Source organism: Lithobates pipiens, unplaced genomic scaffold, assembly GCF_037356315.1.
Source record: "Lithobates pipiens isolate NorthernLeopardFrog02 unplaced genomic scaffold, aLitPip1_a1.2 Scaffold_13, whole genome shotgun sequence".
NCBI lineage: Eukaryota > Metazoa > Chordata > Amphibia > Anura > Ranidae > Lithobates > Lithobates pipiens.
In genome coordinates this window covers 449,916,869-449,934,963 of record NW_027507718.1, presented here as the reverse complement: position 1 = coordinate 449,934,963, position 18,095 = coordinate 449,916,869, and the positions used below count along the sequence as shown (strand labels likewise).

At 45.0% G+C, this 18,095-nt stretch overlaps 1 protein-coding gene across 5 annotated transcripts in view; it reads left to right on the top strand.

The window, feature by feature from the left end:
- Nucleotides 1–17,219, top strand: part of LOC143975392 (ADP-ribosyl cyclase/cyclic ADP-ribose hydrolase 2-like) — a 63,343-nt gene extending 46,124 nt beyond the window's left edge. For 4 of the 5 annotated variants that reach the window (XM_077477754.1, XM_077477753.1, XM_077477752.1 and 1 more), the window contains 3 exons: nucleotides 5,991–6,083; nucleotides 10,192–10,278; nucleotides 17,022–17,219. In XM_077477754.1, coding sequence (XP_077333880.1) covers nucleotides 5,991–6,083; nucleotides 10,192–10,278; nucleotides 17,022–17,169 — 328 coding nt within the window. In that variant the 3' untranslated portion in view covers nucleotides 17,170–17,219. The remainder of the gene's footprint in view (nucleotides 1–5,990; nucleotides 6,084–10,191; nucleotides 10,279–17,021) is intronic. The other variant, XM_077477755.1, reaches the window with a different exon arrangement.
- Nucleotides 17,220–18,095: the final 876 nt, after the last annotated feature.

The window sequence follows — 18,095 nt, the reverse complement described above, 5'->3', positions numbered from 1 at the left end:
CATACAGAGGCCCAACATGCAGGGAGCCCCATCAGGCGTTCTGGAGCACCCAGGACAATTCTGACATTTCTCTCCTACATGTAAAAATAATCATTTATTTGATAGAAAATTACATTGAATCCCAAAACATTATATATGTTTTTTTAGCAAACACTCTGGAGAATACAATGGTGGTCGTTGCAACTTTTTATCTCGCACGGTATTTGCTCAGCAATTTTTCGAATGCTTTTTTTTGGAAAAAAAACATTTTTTGCTTAAAAAAAAAACAAAAAAAAACAGTAAAGTTAGCCCAATTTTTGCATAATGTGAAAGATGAAGTTACGCTGAGTAAATAGATACCTAACATGTCACTCTTTAAAATTGCACACGCTCGTGGAATGGCGCCAAACGTTGCTACTTAAAAATCCCCATAGGTGACGATTTAAATTTTTTTTTTACTGGTTATATGTTTTGAGTTACAGAGGAGGTCTAGGGCTAGAATTATTGCTCTCGCTCTAACGTTCGCATCGATACCTCACATGTGTGGTTTGGACACCGTTTTCATATGTGGGCGGGACTTACATATGCCTTCGCTTCTGCATGCGAGCACATGGGGACAGGGGCGCTTTAAAAAAAAAAAAAATTTATTGTTCATTTTACTTTAATTATTTTAGTTTGACTTTTTTTTCCCCAAAAATAAATGTTTTGATCACTTTTATTCCTATTACAAGGAATGTAAACATCCCTTGCAATAGGAATATGGCATGACAGGTCCTCTTTACAGTGAGATATGGGGTCAATAAGACCCCACATCTCACCTCTAAGCTGGGAAGCCAGAAAAAAAAAATAAGATTCTGGCTTTGATCGTATTGGCAAGTCGGTAGAAGCACCAGAGGGCGGCAGAAGGGGGATGTCTATGGCTGGGTATTGCAGGATATCACCGACTATGGCTGGGTATGGCTGGGTATCTCAGAGTATGGCGTTGCAGAGTATTGCGTTGCAGAGCATTGCAGGATATTGGCGGGTGTTGCAGAGCATTGCAGAGTGTTGCAGGGTATTGGCGGGTGTTGCAGAGCATTGCAGAGTGTTGCAGGGTATTGGCGGGTGTTGCAGAGCATTGCAGAGTATTGGCGGGTGTTGCAGAGCATTGCAGAGTGTTGCAGGGTATTGGCGGGTGTTGCAGAGTGTTGCAGGGTATTGGCGGGTGTTGCAGAGCATTGCAGAGTGCTGCAGGGTATTGGCGGGTGTTGCAGAGTGTTGCAGGGTATTGGCAGGTTTTGCAGAGCTTGGCAGAGTGTTGCAGGGTATTGGCGGGTATTGCAGAGCATTGCAGAGTGTTGCAGGGTATTGCAGTGTGTTGCAGGGTATTGCAGAGTGTTGCAGGGTATTGCAGAGTGTTGCACAGTAATGCAGAGTGTTGCACAGTAATGCAGAGTATTGCACAGTAATGCAGAGTATTGGCAGGGAATTGAGGGGTTACATTTTGGTGAGCAGCGATGTGGGCACTGCAGATGCAGCCCACATCGCTGCTGACACCGATCTCTTCCCCCTCCGCTGTTCCGATCGGTACAGAGAGGGGGAGGGAGGTTTGTTTACAAGTGATCCGGAGCGATCATGTGGTAAACGACCCCGATGAGCGGCCGTTTACCCTGATCCGTGATGCGTCGGGTCCTATGGACCCGGCGGTCACGGATGCTCTCGAGTGCTCGCCCCAGGGGGAGCGAGAGAGCAGAATTCTGGGAGGACGTCATATGAAGGCCTCCCAGAGTTAAACAACCGCTCTGTAGCCGTCATTCGGCTATGGGCTGGTTGTTAAGTGGTTAAATATCTTGGGGGGTCCCCTTAGTCTGCCTGTAAAGTAACCCATTTCTCCCATGTTTATAACAGTACCGCAGCAGAATGACATTTCTAAAGGAAAAAAATGTACTTTAAAATTGCTTGCTGTAATGTACTGCCATATCCCAGCAATATACATAAAAAATCATGGAGAAAAACAGCGTAGGTTCCCTCCCACAGTGTCAAAAAATTAAAAATGACAGCAGACAGTTTTAGAAAATTCTTTTACTGGAGGGGAAAACAGAAACGGAAAAACTCTACCTCTATGGGAGGCATCCCGGTGACTGCTGTTTTTTCATGGTGACAGCTGTTATATAGCAAAGGGCGGGGCCACTAGTGATGTAAACGGGTGACCCCACCCCCTCTGACATCACATGAAGTCCGAAGTGGGCGGGGTCACTCAGTTGCGTCACCGGGTGGCCCTGCCCTTTGCTATATAACAGTAGTCACCGCAAAAAGACATCAGTCGGCGGGACGCATCCCATGGAGGCAGAGTTTTTCAGTTTTTTTATTTTATTTCTCGGGCCCCCCTCCAGTGATTTCTCCTCCCCATGTCCCCTCCAGTGTCCTATTATGTGTCCCCTCTCCTCCCCCTTCTCTTGGTTAGTTGGGGAACAGAAGTGCACTCACCTCACCTCTTCTGCTTTGTCCCCAGCCGCAGGTCTCCTCATCCCTCTTCTATAATTGACATTTCTCCAGGATCAGCTTGGTACCCCGGGGGCTGGCACTAAAAGTCGGTATACGCTGTATCTGCAGTATGGCTGAGGGTGGATTATGTGTTCCTGGAACAAAGAGTAGGAGGTTGGAAAAGGGACAGAAAGCGCCCGCCGCCATCTTTCTTCCTGGCAGGTGTACCAGGTCCTCCTCTGATGCAGCTCCACTCGCCCTCAGCTTATTTCCACTCGCCAAATGCGAGCAGGCGAGTGGAAACTTTGAGGGCTGATATACAGTATATTTACTGATTACACGGACCTTTGCATGGCAGCCTGTGCTTACCATGACTCCATAGTAATCCACCATATTGATTGGAACCATCTCCTCACACTTGGGACACTCTGAAGACAACTCCATTCAATCATATTAAAATTGTACCTATTTTGAACAAAATGGGGGCTGGAAAAGAAAATTCCAGCCCCCACTACCTACCCCACTAACCTACTCTAATTGAACCCCCCCCCCCCTCGATAGCAACTGCCAACCAACCAAAGTGTATATCCTTTGTTCCTATAGATTTGAATGGTTTGTGCCCCTGTCATTGGAGTAAAGCTGACCATACACTAATAGAATTTGTTTAAAAAGTTTGGTTTTAAGAACATTCTTCAATTTTCTATTCATTAGTGAGGGTCAAATTGACGCTTGTTTTTCAAATGCAGTGACAATAAAATTGGAAGGAGCAGGATGTGAAATTTTTCTTGAACAAACTAAGTCCATACACTTCAAAATCGATTGTAAAAAAAGTACTTTTGAACAATATTCATCATGTCATCAAAAGCACGTATGAGAATTTTTGTACAAACATTTATTTTAAAATCTATGTATGACCAGCTTTAAACCTTATTTAACGTCAGAAATAGGGACACCCTATGGACCCTGCATCAGTTTAGTTTTGATGACATCCCTAGACCACTGGAGCATTGAGGAGAAGACACTGTGGGGACTGGTTTAGCAGAGTGGAGGGGCGGACAAGTGGGTAAGTACATCTTCATGCCCCATAGACTAAGGCTGGGTTCACATATGTGCCAATTTGCATGACAGGTGAGTGTGACTGACTCTCAGTGGAGCCAGTTTACACAGGTCCGGGGTGAGCGTGGAACAGATTGCAAAAGGGTCCTGTGTGCTTTTGGGTCCGGTTCAGGTGCAAATTCAGTCAAAAACTTTGGACTTTAATCGCACCTGAACCAGTGAACAGAAACGCACAGAACCCCAGGCATGAAACCGCACATACAATATGTGAACCCAGCACTTAACCCTTTCAGTGCAAGGACAAGGTCATCTAGACTTCAGGGCGAACATGTGAAACTGTGCCCTCCCCAAGATGTATGAGCATGATGTGTCAGCAAAAAGCCCCTCCCCCCCACAAAAACACTGAGCAGTAATCCCCCCCCTCCCAGCGTGGATATTTGCCCCACCCCATCCCCCAAATCACCCCAGCTCAAATGCCCCCAACCAAAAATTCACCACTCCTAGTACACATCTTCTCCCCTCGCTGAAAATCCCCCCTCCATGCACAAATCTTCCCTCCACACCCCCTCCCAACACAAATCCTCTAAATCACCACTCTTAGCACCCCCCCCCAATTTCCCCTCCTAGAACAATACTTTTGCCTTTGTGACCCCCCCAAATCTCCCCTTCCAACACAAATCCCCTCCCCCATATCTCCTTGTGCACCCCCCTCCACCTCACATGTCACCACAGTGCCCAGGGCAGCCACCCCTTGTACCAGCCCTGAGTGTGGGACCCGTACCACTGCCAGGATGAATTTTCACATTTCTTGGTGTTGGGCTTTACCCATCTTAAAGAGGAGGGCCGTTTAAAAAAATAAATTAATTAAAAGTCAGCAGCTGCAAACACTGCAGCTGCTGACTTAATAAGCCGACTTACCTCTCCAGGGCGCCCACGATGTCGGCCGCCCCATCCCTCGGCTCTCGGGTCCCAGCGCCGCCATTCTTTCTAAGGGAAACAGGCAGTGGAGCCTTGCTGCTTCACTGCCCGTTTCCTACTGCGCATGCACGAGTCGCGCAGCGCTTTGTGAATGGGACGCGCTGTGTTCTGGGACACACAGTTCCCAGAACAAAGTGTGACCCATTATCCAGAAGACAACGCGATGAGGAGAGAAGAAAGAAGATCTCCGAGGAGGAGGAAGAGGCAGATTAGGATTATGTGCCTAGCAACAGGCATTTCTGGTAAGTAAAAAAAAATTTTTTTTTTTTTAGATTTTTTTCTAATTTTTAATGTATTTTTTTTTTAGGGTGGTCCTCCACTTTAAGGTCTCATATCAAGGTCTCACTTTCTGAACCTATATCTAATAATCCTATATATTATATTATTATTATATCCTATATATATAATAATATATATAATATATATAATATATATAATATATAATATATAATATATATAATATATAATATAATATATATTATATTATAATATATATAATATATATAATTATATCCTATATATTATATATATTATATTATTATTATATTATATTATATTAGATATAGAACCTATATCTAATAATCTATGAAAGTCTATGTTGACCATACACTATACAATCTGATTTTATACTCTTCTTTAGATGTACTATTACTGCAAAGCTATCTCCGATGCCTGGAAAAATTGTTGTTAAAAACTTGATTTTTACCGCGTTTTGCATTGGCGTTTTTGCGCGTTTTTTAGCGTTAGCGTTAAGTAGCGTTTTTTAAGAAACACATCTCTTGGCTATAGCACTCACAAAACAAAGAAAATATGTTGCGCGTTTATGCGCGTTTTCCCGCGATTCACGTTTTTACAGCTCTAGCTCCACGCCACGGAACGCACTGGTCCTGGGTTTTTTTTACAGCTTAAAAACGCCTATGCCATTTGCAGCTCAAAAACGCCTAGGTGGGCATGAAGCCATAGACTAACATGGACAGCCGTTTTTAAGCTGCAAAAAAAGCTCAAAAAAGTGGCTGTAAAAACGTCCATGTGCATGAGGCCTTACCCTACTCAACACATGTGTGTGTGGTAGTAAAAGGATGGGCTTTCCCATATGGGTACGGCAGTATGGTGTGCTAATCCTACCTACCAGCCAGGGCTCCCTTTCTGTTTATAGAATGTGATCCATAAATCCTTTTAAAATAGGCTTCCCTTTAATCCTGTGATGGCTCTGTTCCAATTCATTGTGGGGACAGAGACCCTGTTGGGCTCAGTGCCCCCTAGTGGCACGGGAGGGAGCGTTACACTATTTTTTGGGGCTGCATGTGCTCAGTGTGAACTCTCCCCTGTCACCTATGAGGAGCTCAGCAGCTGTGACATAAGAGAGTACACACTACGCATGTGTGGCTCGAAAGAACAGGCAGTCAATCAGCTTCCTTGGCCAGGTCTACGGCATATGAGATGTATTTATTACACACAGCCGATGTCATGATAGTTTATGTAAAAGTCTTTTTTTTTTTTTTTTTTTTTTTTAGTTTTTTATCAGAATATGAAATTCCCAATTTTCAAGACGACAAGGTAACCAAAATTAACATCTGGGTGATGGATGACATTGGCGGAGTTGATGTGTAAGTAGCAAATTTTACCAAGTATGCTGAGTAGTAATGACCTTTATGTACGTGTCACTCGCACAAAAGGTATAATTATGTGTCCACACTACAAAAAAAAATAACAGACAACTTGAATTTACCACGACCCATAAACTAAAAAGTAATGACCTTTATGACTCCTTATGACTGTGAGACTGCATTCCTCAGAACCAGTCTAAGGCTGGATTCACACCTATGCATTTTTAGTGCTTTTTGCATTTTGCAGATTTGCACTACAGTCCAGTTAACATTGTTTCCTATGGAACACGTTCTGTAGTGCAAATCTGCAAAATGCAAAAAGCATTAAAAATGCATAGGTGTGAATCCAGCCTTAGCGTTTTGCATTTTGTTCTACACTGTATATAGCTGGTTGCTAAGGAGGGGGCCGGGAAGCCAGCCGCCACGTCCTTAACAACCGATGAGTCATTAGCTGTCAGCGGTCTTCCCCAGTTAAATACAGTGAATGTACAGCTAGAAAAAAGAAAAGAAAACACAAATCACAAAACGAAAATCGCGTCAAATCGCTGTAAAAACGCATCTTGGATGCGGGTCCAGTGAAGTCTATTACATGCAAAACGCTGCTGCATTTTGCGGGAAAAACGTCTCCGACCCTTTCCAAAAACGCAGAGGCACAAAAATGCATTGATGTGAAAATATGTTCCATAGGAATACATGTTAAAAAATGTCCCTGCATTTCTGAAAAATGCAAAATGCATCAAAAAACGCATTCGTGTGAATCGAGCCTTAGAAGAGGCAAACATTATAAAATGACGACTGTTTGCTGTTATCGAGAGCTTCATGTCCAGTGTAGAATGGATAATTGAAAGTGAATCTGAACTCAATAAATAAAGATTTGCTACCTTATAAGGAACATTTGGTTCTGTTAAGCAGTACCCTGAAAGATGAACCTTTGTCTTGAATTCCTCCCGAAAAAGTATTATTATTATTATATAGGATTTATATAGCATCAACAGTTTGTGCAGCACTTTAGAACTTGAGGGCAGACAGTACAGTTACAATACAATTCAATACAGGAGGAAACAGAGGGCCCTATTCGTTAGAGCTTACAATCTAAGAGGGAGAGTCAAGTGATACAAAAGGTAATAGCTATAGAGGATGAGCTGATAGAGAAAATATAAATACAGTTATTTGGTAGGGGCAGAATAGGCTTCTCTGAACATAAGGGTTTTCAGGGATCGTCTAAAAGTGGACAGAGTGGGAGATAGACAGATTGTGGTAGGGAGTTCCATTGGATAGGAGAGGCTCAGGAAAAGTCCTGTGACAAGGGAGCCATTTAAAAGCAGTGCAATTCTCTGCCTATATCTTCAAACCTGCGTATCTGTAATGTGAGATCTCCTAATGCACTGCCATTCTCAGGAGACCTGGAGTGAAATTCAAAGATGTCATTACTGTGAAGCTCACTGCTCTCACTACTGTGCAGCTCACTGTTCTCATTACTGGAGTGGAAGCTGTATCTGGATACCTGTAGTGTAAAGATCTCCCTGCTTCATTTATTCTTTGAATCTGTATTTCTTCCACCTCTCCTGCTGTTTCATGATTATTACCCCATGAGAAAGGAAAGCCTTGCTCCTCTACCAAGGTGGCTGCACCCACACAGAGATACAGTGTGAAAAAAGGCAAGGTAAGTCAATAATGGGATTCTAGGACAGTGGCTTGATAATCACAAAAGGCTTTAAAGTGGTTGTAAAGGCTCAGGGTTTTTTTTTACCTTCATGCTTCCTATATGCATGAAGGTAAAAACCTTCTGTGCACAGCAGCAGCCCCCCCCCATACTTACCTGAGCCCCATCTCAATCCAGCGATGTGCATAAGGGCAAATACAGCCGGTGAGCCAATGAGGAGAGAGTGGGGGCGGGGCATAGACACAGAGCAGCAGCTCGGGAGCACGCTTGCTTGGGTGCCCCCATAGCAAGCTGCTTGCAATGGGGGCACTGGGTATGAGGGAGGGGCCAGGAGCGCCAGCAGAGGACCCGAGAAGAGGAGGATTGGGCTTCTCTGTGCATAACCATTGCACAGAGCATGTAAGTGTAACATGTTTGTTATTTTTAAAAAATCTGCCTTTATTATCACTTTAAAGCGGGAGTCCGCCGGGAGTTCCGCCGTTTTTTTTTTTTTAAAGCCAGCAGCTGCGAATACTGCAGCTGCTGACATTTAAAATAGTGACACTTACCCGCCCAGCGCGCCCGCGATGTTGGCACCCGAAGCCGATCTCTCGATCGTCTCTCGGGTTCTGCCGCCGCCATCATGGCTATGGGAATCAGGAAGTGGAGCCTTTCGGCTTCATTTCCCGGTTCCCTACTGCGCATGCGCGAGTCGTGCTGCACAATAAGGATGGTCCCCGCTGTCTCTGAGATCCGCGTGTTTCCCAGCAGGCAGCGGGGGGACTTTCGGAAAGGGGCGTGGATTCTGCGGAAAGGGGCGTACCTTCTGCAGAATCTACGCCGGAAGTGGGTGCAGATACCTGTAATGTACAGGTACCTGCACCCCCCTCCCACCTGAAAGGTGCCAATTGTGGCGCCGGAGGGGGATTTCAATGACACTTTAGGGTGGACCTCCGATTTAAGTGCAGCGCCCAACATATCCAGAACATAGTACATATATGTTGAGGTGTGTTAAGGTCTATTCACACTGGAACACAGTTTGCTGCAATGCATAAGTTGTCATGGGCTGATGCAAGCTGCATTAAACAGTTCATTCAAAATTAATGGACTGAAACACCCTCAATGCATGACAGACTGGGTAAGGCTGCATTTTTTTGCAGCGCAACATACAGTTGACTGTGCATTGTGCTCTGGTGGGTTGCAGGGCACATGCAATTTAGAGGTGTGTTGGGGTGCCCTTCGGAATGAATGGTACATGAAAAAGCATGTAATCTGTAGGACTACAAGTTGCAACATTTGGTGTGGAGGAGCCTTGGGCAGCCAATTCAAAATGAATAAGCTGTAACATAGCACAAGCACAATCCCCGAAAAAATAAAATTTGCAGCAAAACAGGGCCTTCTGCCAGAATCTTCTCCACTGGGCCTGTGCATGCATGCCCCAATAACCATGCATTCTTATGGAGAACTTGCATTTTGGTAGAGTACGCATGTAAACTTTCAGGGTATTTATGCAAATCTCATCACTTCCAGAAATCCCGATCTCCAAATCCATGTAATGCTCCTGTGCGGGAACAATGCTAATAACATGGCCTTTGTAATGTTTTATCATAGTAATGTGACCTCAGATCTACGTACGTATACAGTACATCACTAATGGTTCCATTAGAAAGGTTGGGCAAACAGGCTATCATATGAATTAATGGGTTAGTTCACCTTTTAGAAAAAATGAAAAGGTGAACTAACACCCTACAGCCTCTCTGACCTCCCTGGTACCCGCTGAACTTACCACCATAGGTGATGAGCTGTTGGTGCCCACACAGCCAGTACAGTGGTCCCAGGATTTAAAATCCCCACTATTCTTTCTGCATGACTTCTGGGACAGATCAGAGCAATTCTCTGTTCCAGAGCTGACCAATCAGAATCATTCTGATCTGTCCTGGGAGCTCTGCAGAACAAAAGAGGGAGAATAGCAGAGATTTAAAATCCCCAGACCCCTGCACCGGCTGTGTGGGCACTGACAGCTCATCACCCACAGAGGGGACAAGGTGGGGTGGGGGGGGGGGGGGTGTACGATGTTAGCTCATCTTTTAATTTTTTCCCAGGGGGAAGGGTTATCTCTGTTGCCTTATCTTTCCCAACTGAGTAGTGGTTGTTTTGAACTGTATTGTTATCAATATCAATATCATATCTTTGTATCTGCATCTTGCATATGCTGTGTATTTTACATCCCATTTTTTTTACTTTTTTCTAATAAAACAATACTTTTTTTAGAATTATGTTTTTTTGATCTGTGGAGGAGCATAGCCCTTTAAAGTCCCAGTTAGAGGAAAACTTCCCCAGTTTGCAATTTATCCAGTTTAGGGATGTGGGCTAGATATCCTCTCTTTTTTTGACAATAAGCACCATTTAGTAAATTATAATTTTTTTCTGAGAAGGTGAACCTACGCGGTTTATTGTGTGTTTCAGAGACTCATGTGGAAAGAACAGCACAGCGATACTGGAGTCTATTTTAATGTCAAGACATTTTCCATACAAGTGTGTAGACAATTACAGGCAAGTAACAATATCAATATACAGAATAGAATTTATTATGTTAAATACTGTGTAAGTATGTAGTACACACAGAAAATATAACATCCAGCATTGTGTGTAAGGTGAGAGATAAAACATTTGATGTGTGCATGCGTGTGTATGTGTGTGTATGGAACACAATAGAAAGCCTTACAAGTAGCTTAAAAAGCCTGATGCCGTGTACACACGATCGGACTATCCAGCAGACTCAATCCGCCCGTGTGTGGGCTCCGGCGGACTTTTTGTTCCCAAAAGTCCGGCAGACTTAGAAAGAAGTTTTGACTCAAAATTGTCCGCTGGGCCCGCCTGTGCTGGTCCGCCGGACTTTTGAAATGAACGGACTTGCCCACACACAGAGAAAAGTCTGTTCATTTTGAACGTTACTCCAGGTAGACGGGACTAGCGAAGGAAGTCAATGACACCGCCTTCATCAGCGAGATTGACACCTCGCTGGCCCCGTCACCTGGTATGGACTTAAAGGGAAAGCCCTACACCGAAAAAACAGCGTGGGGCCCCCCCCAAAGTCCATATCAGACCCTTATCCAAGCACGTAGTCGGCCGGACAGGAAAGGGGGTGGGGACGAGCGAGTGCCTCCTACCTCCTGAGCCATACCAGGCCGCGTGCCCTCAACATGGGGGAGTGCTTTGGAGAAGGGGTCCCCCCACCCCAAAGCACCTTGTCCCCATGTTGATGAGGACAAGGGCTCCTTCCCGACAACCCTGGCCGTTGGTTGTCGGGGTCTGCGGGCGGGGGGCTTATCGGAATCCGGGAGCCCCCTTCAATAAGGGGGCCCCCAGATACCGACCCCCCACCCTATGTGAATGAGTATGGGGTATTATGTACCCCTACCCATTCACCTGGGGAAAAAAGTGTAAATAAAAAAACACAACACAAGTTTTTAAAATAATTTATTAGACAGCTCCGGTAGTCTTCTGTATTGGGGGGGGGGGGGTCTTCTCACTGGACTCCTCTGCTATCTTCTGCTCTTTTACTAGTGGAGGAACCTGGCTTTCTTCTTTGTCGCCGCCGCCGTCCGGGGGTCTTCTTCCGACTTCGGGGAACTTGTGCCCCTCTTCGGTTGTTTTTGCCGGGCCTCCACTATCTTCTTATAGCTCTTTTACTAGCGGTGACCCGGTCTTCTGTCGCCGCCACCTTCTTCTCTTCTTCCGACTTCGGGGGTCTTGACCCCCTCTTCGGTTCTTCTTGCCGAGCCTCTGCTTTCTTCTTCCAGCTCTTTTACTAGCGTTGACTCGGTCTTCTGTCGCCGCCGCCTTCTCTTCTTCTTCCTTGAGATATTGACTCGACGCTCTCTCTGGCCGCAATGACAGGGACAGGTTGTGCGGTGACTTATATAGGGACAAGGGGCGAGGTCACCGGGTGATGTCACATGATGAACCCGCCCCCTGTGACGTCATAGTCCCGGAGGATGCTGGGACTGTGACATCATAAGGCCGACACTAGTAAAAGAGCCGGAAGAAGAAAGCGGAGGCCCAGCAAGAAGAACCGAAGAGAGGAACAAGACCCCGAAGAGGGGGATAAGACCCCCAAATTCGGAAGAAGACCCCCCGGACGTTGGCTAAGACGAAGAAGAAAGCCAGGCTCCTCCGCTAGTAAAAGAGCAGAAGATAGCGGAGGAGTCCGGTGAGAAGACCCCCCAAGACGGAAGATGAGAAGGCCACCGGAGCTGTCCAATAAATTATATTAAAAACTTGTGTCGTTTATTTACACTTTTTTCACCAGGTGAATGGGTAGGGGTACATAGTACCCCATACTCATTCACATAGGGTGGGGGGCCGGTATCTGGGGGCCCCCTTATTAAAGGGAGCTCCCGGATTCCGATAAGACCCCCACCTGCAGACCCCGACAACCATCGGCAAGGGTTGTCGGGAAGAGGCCCTTGTCCTCATCAACATAAGGACAAGGTGCTTTGGGGTGGGGGGGGCCGCAGGTCCATACCAGGTGACAGGGCTACAATGGTGTCAATCTCGCCGATGGAGGCAGCGACATTGACTTCCTGCGCTAGTCCCGTCTACCTGGAGCCGCGCTCAAAATTAACAGACTTTTCTCTGTGTGTGGGCAAGTCCGTTCATTTCAAAAGTTTGGCCGACTCCCGCCATAGTCCGCCGGAAAAGTCTGGTCGTGTGTGGGCAGGTCCGCTCATTCAGAAAGTCCGGCAGACCTCTGCTGCAAAGTCCACCGGTTTGTCCGCCAGACCAAGTCCCCCGGATAGTCCGATCGTGTGTATGCGGCATGAGATGCTTCTACCAACCAGATCCCACACATCACTTTTGGCCCATTTTAATGAATCTAACTTGAAATACTTTAGTGCAACTGTCCTATGAAGTCCATTTCCATTTACCCTTCTCCCATGCCACTATCAGCCGTGATCTGTGGCAGCTGCAGGATGTATAGGAGCAAGCAATGGAAGAGAGCTTGGTATCTCTCCTCATTTGCCACTAGATCACAAAACACATTAACTTATAAGTGCAAATGCTTGGGTTCCTTTTATAATCTTTATTTATTCAAAGAAAAGAGAGGCCATAGAAAATGTTATGACTAGGGTCACAAATTTCTCCAGTCATTACATTGACATTAATAAAAAAAGCTTGAATGAACAAAGCTATATGTGTTGTCTTCTGTTGGCGTCCAGATTCAGGCCTTTTGTTGTAAATACTGTATGTTGAAACAAAGGGGTAAGGTTGGTTGAGGGATATAGGTGGAGGGGGAGGGAGTAATAGAGAAAAGGGGTAAATGGGTAGGATCTACTGCATGGTTTTACTACCACATGGTTTTACTTCACATCTGCAGACCGTTCAGATCCGCCCGTCAGTTTTTTCAGGTGGATCTGAACGGCTGCTCCATTGTCTCTGTGATATGTCCACTGACATCCGATCCGCTCTGATCCGCAAAATCCAGACAGATGGATGTCCTATTTTCCATCCGTCTGGCGGATTGGATGAAAACAGACAGGCGGTCCGTAATCATCCGATCCTCCCATAGGGGAGAGCGGACTCTCTGACAGGTCCGTCTCTCTGACTCGTCATCCGCCGGCTCGGCGGGGATCAACAGAGCGATCCCTGCTGAGCAAGCGGGTAGCTAAATACGGGCAGCCCCGTGTGAAAGGGGCCTTAGTCCTGGATAGATTGCTATTATAAATACTGAAAAAATAAAAAAAAATAAAAATTATATATATATATATATATATATATATATATATATATATATATATACATACTGTAATATATGTTTCCATGATTATACTTTGTTAGTTAATGTGGGGTTAGGGTGGGTTGGGGCATTACTATATGGTGTTTTCATGAGCATTTATACAGGCAGTCCCCGGATTACAAACAAGATTGGGACTGTAGGTTTGTTCTTAAATCGAATTTGTTTGTAAGTCGGAACAGGTACATTTAAAAAAAAAAAAAATCTATAAAAATCTATATTTTAAGCTTTGTGGATAGCATAGGGCAGGGTTATCGCCCATGTAACATTTGTTTTGCGGTCTGTGCCCCTGTTCAGAAGATTTCACCTTACTTTCTGTCCCTATGACAATTGGATTTTGAGAATTTTCGGTTGTTCGGGAAACATGGACTGGTGATAAAGCTTCAGTGGAAACACTTTTTTCCCATAACTCCTACAGGAGTGAATTTCCCTTCCTAGGGGTAGATTTCCTCTCACTTCCTGTTTTCTTACTCCGTTTGTAAGTAGGAGTCATTTGTAAGTCTGATCTTTGTAACAGTACAGTGGGTTGTTGACATGGTACACATACTATGTCTAAACTTGTACCTCTAGATTTTGTCTATTTAGGTGAGCACTTTCATAAAAAAAAAAAATCTGCAAAGTAATGTGTGACATATCTCTCTGGAATGTGAATTGAACTTGCATTGTTTGTCGGTTCTCATGAAACACTTTTTTCCGATAAAAAAAAAAAGAGAAAAAAAAGATATCCCCCCCATCACTTTCACTCCCCTTCCTTGGTTCCATCCGAAGTTTCAGTCAGAGGCAGAGGGGTTGATTTACTAAAGGCGGTAGGTTGCTTACATTATCATTTTGTAATTTCCCTTTTACTTTGTAAATCAAATCCAATCACATGCAAGGAAAAAAAATAATTATTTTTGCTTGCACGTGATTGAATAATGGAGGTCAAAGTGGTAAATAATGCAGCGCTAACCCATAAACATAAATAAATGAATATGAAAAATTGTGAATAATGGTGATAAAACAAATCGAATATACAAAGTGTCCAATGTATGTAAAAAACTGTATAGGTGAATAACCCAACACCAATGAGCACTGGAGGATATGTAAATCAAACCCGTGCAAAAAAACTGTATAGAGTATAGTCCAACACAATATGATCTTCCAACACGGGGTAATGAGGAATCAAAGCGTAAAACACTGTCTGATATGGAGGACATTAAAGATATGGCATCATCAACAATGAAGAGAAGTGTGTGTGCCCTTACCGGAACTGGTGGACTCCAATGTCAGTGACATGGAGTATGGCAGGCATGATGCCACAAAAGGCCAAAGTATGGAGCTCCACAGGATCCAGGACCTCGGGGATGAAATCCAGGGAAGAGACAGGAAACCTCCAAATGGACCTCCGCTCCTGGGTGCGTCAAACTGGATCTGCCCCCAGTCCGGGCTGCACTTTCTCTCTCTCCCCCTCGTTCACATCGGTGCGATTTGACATGTCAAATCGGAGCATATTGCTGGCAATAGGAACCTCCCAATCTGTGTGACTTTGCGGCGCCGCACCGATTTCCAAAAGTAGTTCCTGCACCGCTTTTGGTGACTTCGGGCCGAATTCAATAGACATCTGTGCATGAACCCGCACAAATGTCTTTTTAGTCACTCCTGAAGTGGGATTGAAATGTGGCTTTGAAATCGTGCGAGTTTAGATGAACTCACACAATTTCAAAACCGTGTTCAGTGTGAACGTGGGCTTATGGTCAATCCTTAATTGAACAAACTGAAGTTAGATTGGCACAGCTGCACCAGATTCTGTGTGCTCCAGTTTTAGTAAATCCCTCCTTTAGGCCCGGTTCATACTAATGTGAATTCTTATGCAATTTTGATTAGTTTCGAAAGCATAAATTAAAATTTCATCTGAAATAACATTGTTTTCAGTGAAAGCCATTCACATTAATGTATTGCACTTGTGATGTGTCGAAAAAAGGGGTCATGTGTACGGTAAGTTTGATCCAGGGCGAATTCAGCTCCATAGACTTCATTGGGACCGGATTGAAACATCAATGCAATTCCAGATCCTACACTTTCCTTCCTCTCCTGTATTTATATACTAGTACTCTTCAGGGGTGGTCCATCCATTAAGAACGCACAGGCGCCGCCCCCTCTATCCACACCACCTCCTATTAGATTAATAGATAGATTCATGCATAGCTTGAATCTATCCATGGCCACCCTCTGTTCATGCGTCCGGCCCCTTTCAGGACACTGGGTGCATGAATTACCGCGGCAGGTGTGGTGTTTTTTAAGCACCTGATTAGAGCCATAGGATCTAAAAGGCTTTAAAATAGGATGGACTCATAGCGCAGAACATTGCGCTTGGAGCCCACCCAGGTGTGTTAGAAAAGCAAATGAATATTCACTTTTCTAACACTGAATCGCCTCTCCGCCAATCAGGAAGCGCGGGTCTGATACCCATTTCCCGATTGGCTGAAAGGTCAGGCTATGTTATAGAAAGCCGAGGCGGAGAGGGATGCATGGTGTAAGCCCCCATGATCCACACCACAGGAGGAGGAAGAAAGCTGTCGAACACTCTGCCGCTTCCTAGATGGGGTAAGTGGGTTGCCGCCGCTGCCGGCTGGCTGGCCTACCTGTTTAACCCATTTCTTTTCTTGTGTTGTTCATCTCTCAATGGTGTTTGTGGCACAAATGGAGCCAAGAAGTTGACAAACCTTCTCCCCTCCCTCTCAGCACCATACTATGGGCATATAGTTTACTGTCTTTTCTATACTTACAGTTGCTACTATTGAAGGTTGTCACTTCCATTGTATTGATTCTCTACAGCAAAGTTCAACAATTCTGTGAGTTTCCACATGTCTTAAACTGTGATAATATATTCAACTTGTTTATCACTACTAGGTGTGTCTCTTTATTTTTTGTGACAATCCACAGCCAGGATAATGGATATTTTCCTCTTATGTCATTAAATGTGTTTGTAGTAATCTTATTTAACCGGATGTGCCAGTGGGGCTGAGGTAATTCTTGGAGTTGAGGCAGAGATCAGAGGACCCAAAATCACCAAGCGGCTCCTTCGGGGGGTGGCGCTACACATAAATCTGTTGCAAGCAAAGGGGTGGCAATGAGGAGGCAGTGTCCATTAAGCAGACACTCTGCCCTCATGGCATGTTTAGCACCTTGCTAGCTAGGACAGTATTGGATGTGCAGCTGACAGCATCCTAGCAATGGGTGACAAATTTCTGGCCCCATTCAGCTACCAGGCAGAATTTCCCCGGCCAACAGCTAAGATGGGGATGCTGTCTGATATCATCACCCAGATATGCCCATATCTTACCTGGTAGCCAGACTTCATTGCTAGTCTCATCTGTCCACATGCCTTTATACTGTATATATATACACAGATTTAAGAGTGTCTCCGGTTTATGCAGGGGTAAGGGTTAAATACTGTTTAGTATCTTTGTTTCCCATTATGCTTCTCTTATAGTAACATTGCTCTCTTTCTTGCCCGCAGACCAGTCAAGATTTTGCAGTGTGTGGACTTCCCTGATCACCCAGATTGTACAACAAATAGGAGCGCGTTTACCGCCTCATCGTGGATGATGATGACGATCTCTTTTATCACATTATTTATCAATCGTGCCAATATTTTTAGCCATTAAAAATTCTTCTTCTTCAGACCCAAATAAAGCTTCCAGTAATAAAACTGTTACTGTGCGTTTAAGCATTTGAACTGCTAAACTTTCTTCAAATGTTAGTTGCTTGGCTATCATAATGAAACAATAGCTTCCACATGATAGCCTATGACCCGGACCCAGTTCTGTGGTTATGAATTTGTCTTTCTTCACCTCTCCTTCTACTTTTTCATTACACCATTAGTCATCAGGTCATCAGCAAGAAAGCTGATGGACTGCTACCCAGCCAGGCCATTGGACTGCCACTGAGATAGGCCTCAAGTCTGCCACTGAGTCAGAGCCCTGGACTGCCAACAGACTGGACCTCAGGACTGCCACAGAATTGGGCTCCTTAACTGCAACTGAGCTCTTGCATGCCCCAGAAGCCAGGTCCCTGAACAAGCCCCAAACTGGGCCCCTGGACTCGTTCCAGGCTTTGTCCTTTAACTGCCACCAAGCCATACATTTGTACTCTGTCTGAGCTGGGTCCCTTAACTTCCACTGAGCCAGGTCCTTGAACTCATCTTGAGCCGGGCCATTGGTCTCATCCTGAGCCAGGGACCCTTACTTTCCCCTGAGCTGGATCACTTGCTAGTCCCTGGAAAGGACCCCTGAACATATCCCAAACTGGGCCTAAGTTTGCCACGTCATCCCTTTAAACCCGAACACATATGAAATACACAAGTTCTGAGGCTAATTTAATGCAGATAAGGCACCAAGTGAGTTTCATTACCACCTTAATCAGCCACAGAACCTGTGTAATTAATATGTGTTTGGGTTTAAAGGGATCAGGTGGCAACCCCTAACTGGGCCCCTTGCCTGCCCCTGAACTGAGTCCTGGACTCTTCTTGAGCCTGGTCCTTTGCCTGCTTCAGAGACAGGTCCCTTAACTCGTAAAGAATCAGGGCACTCGC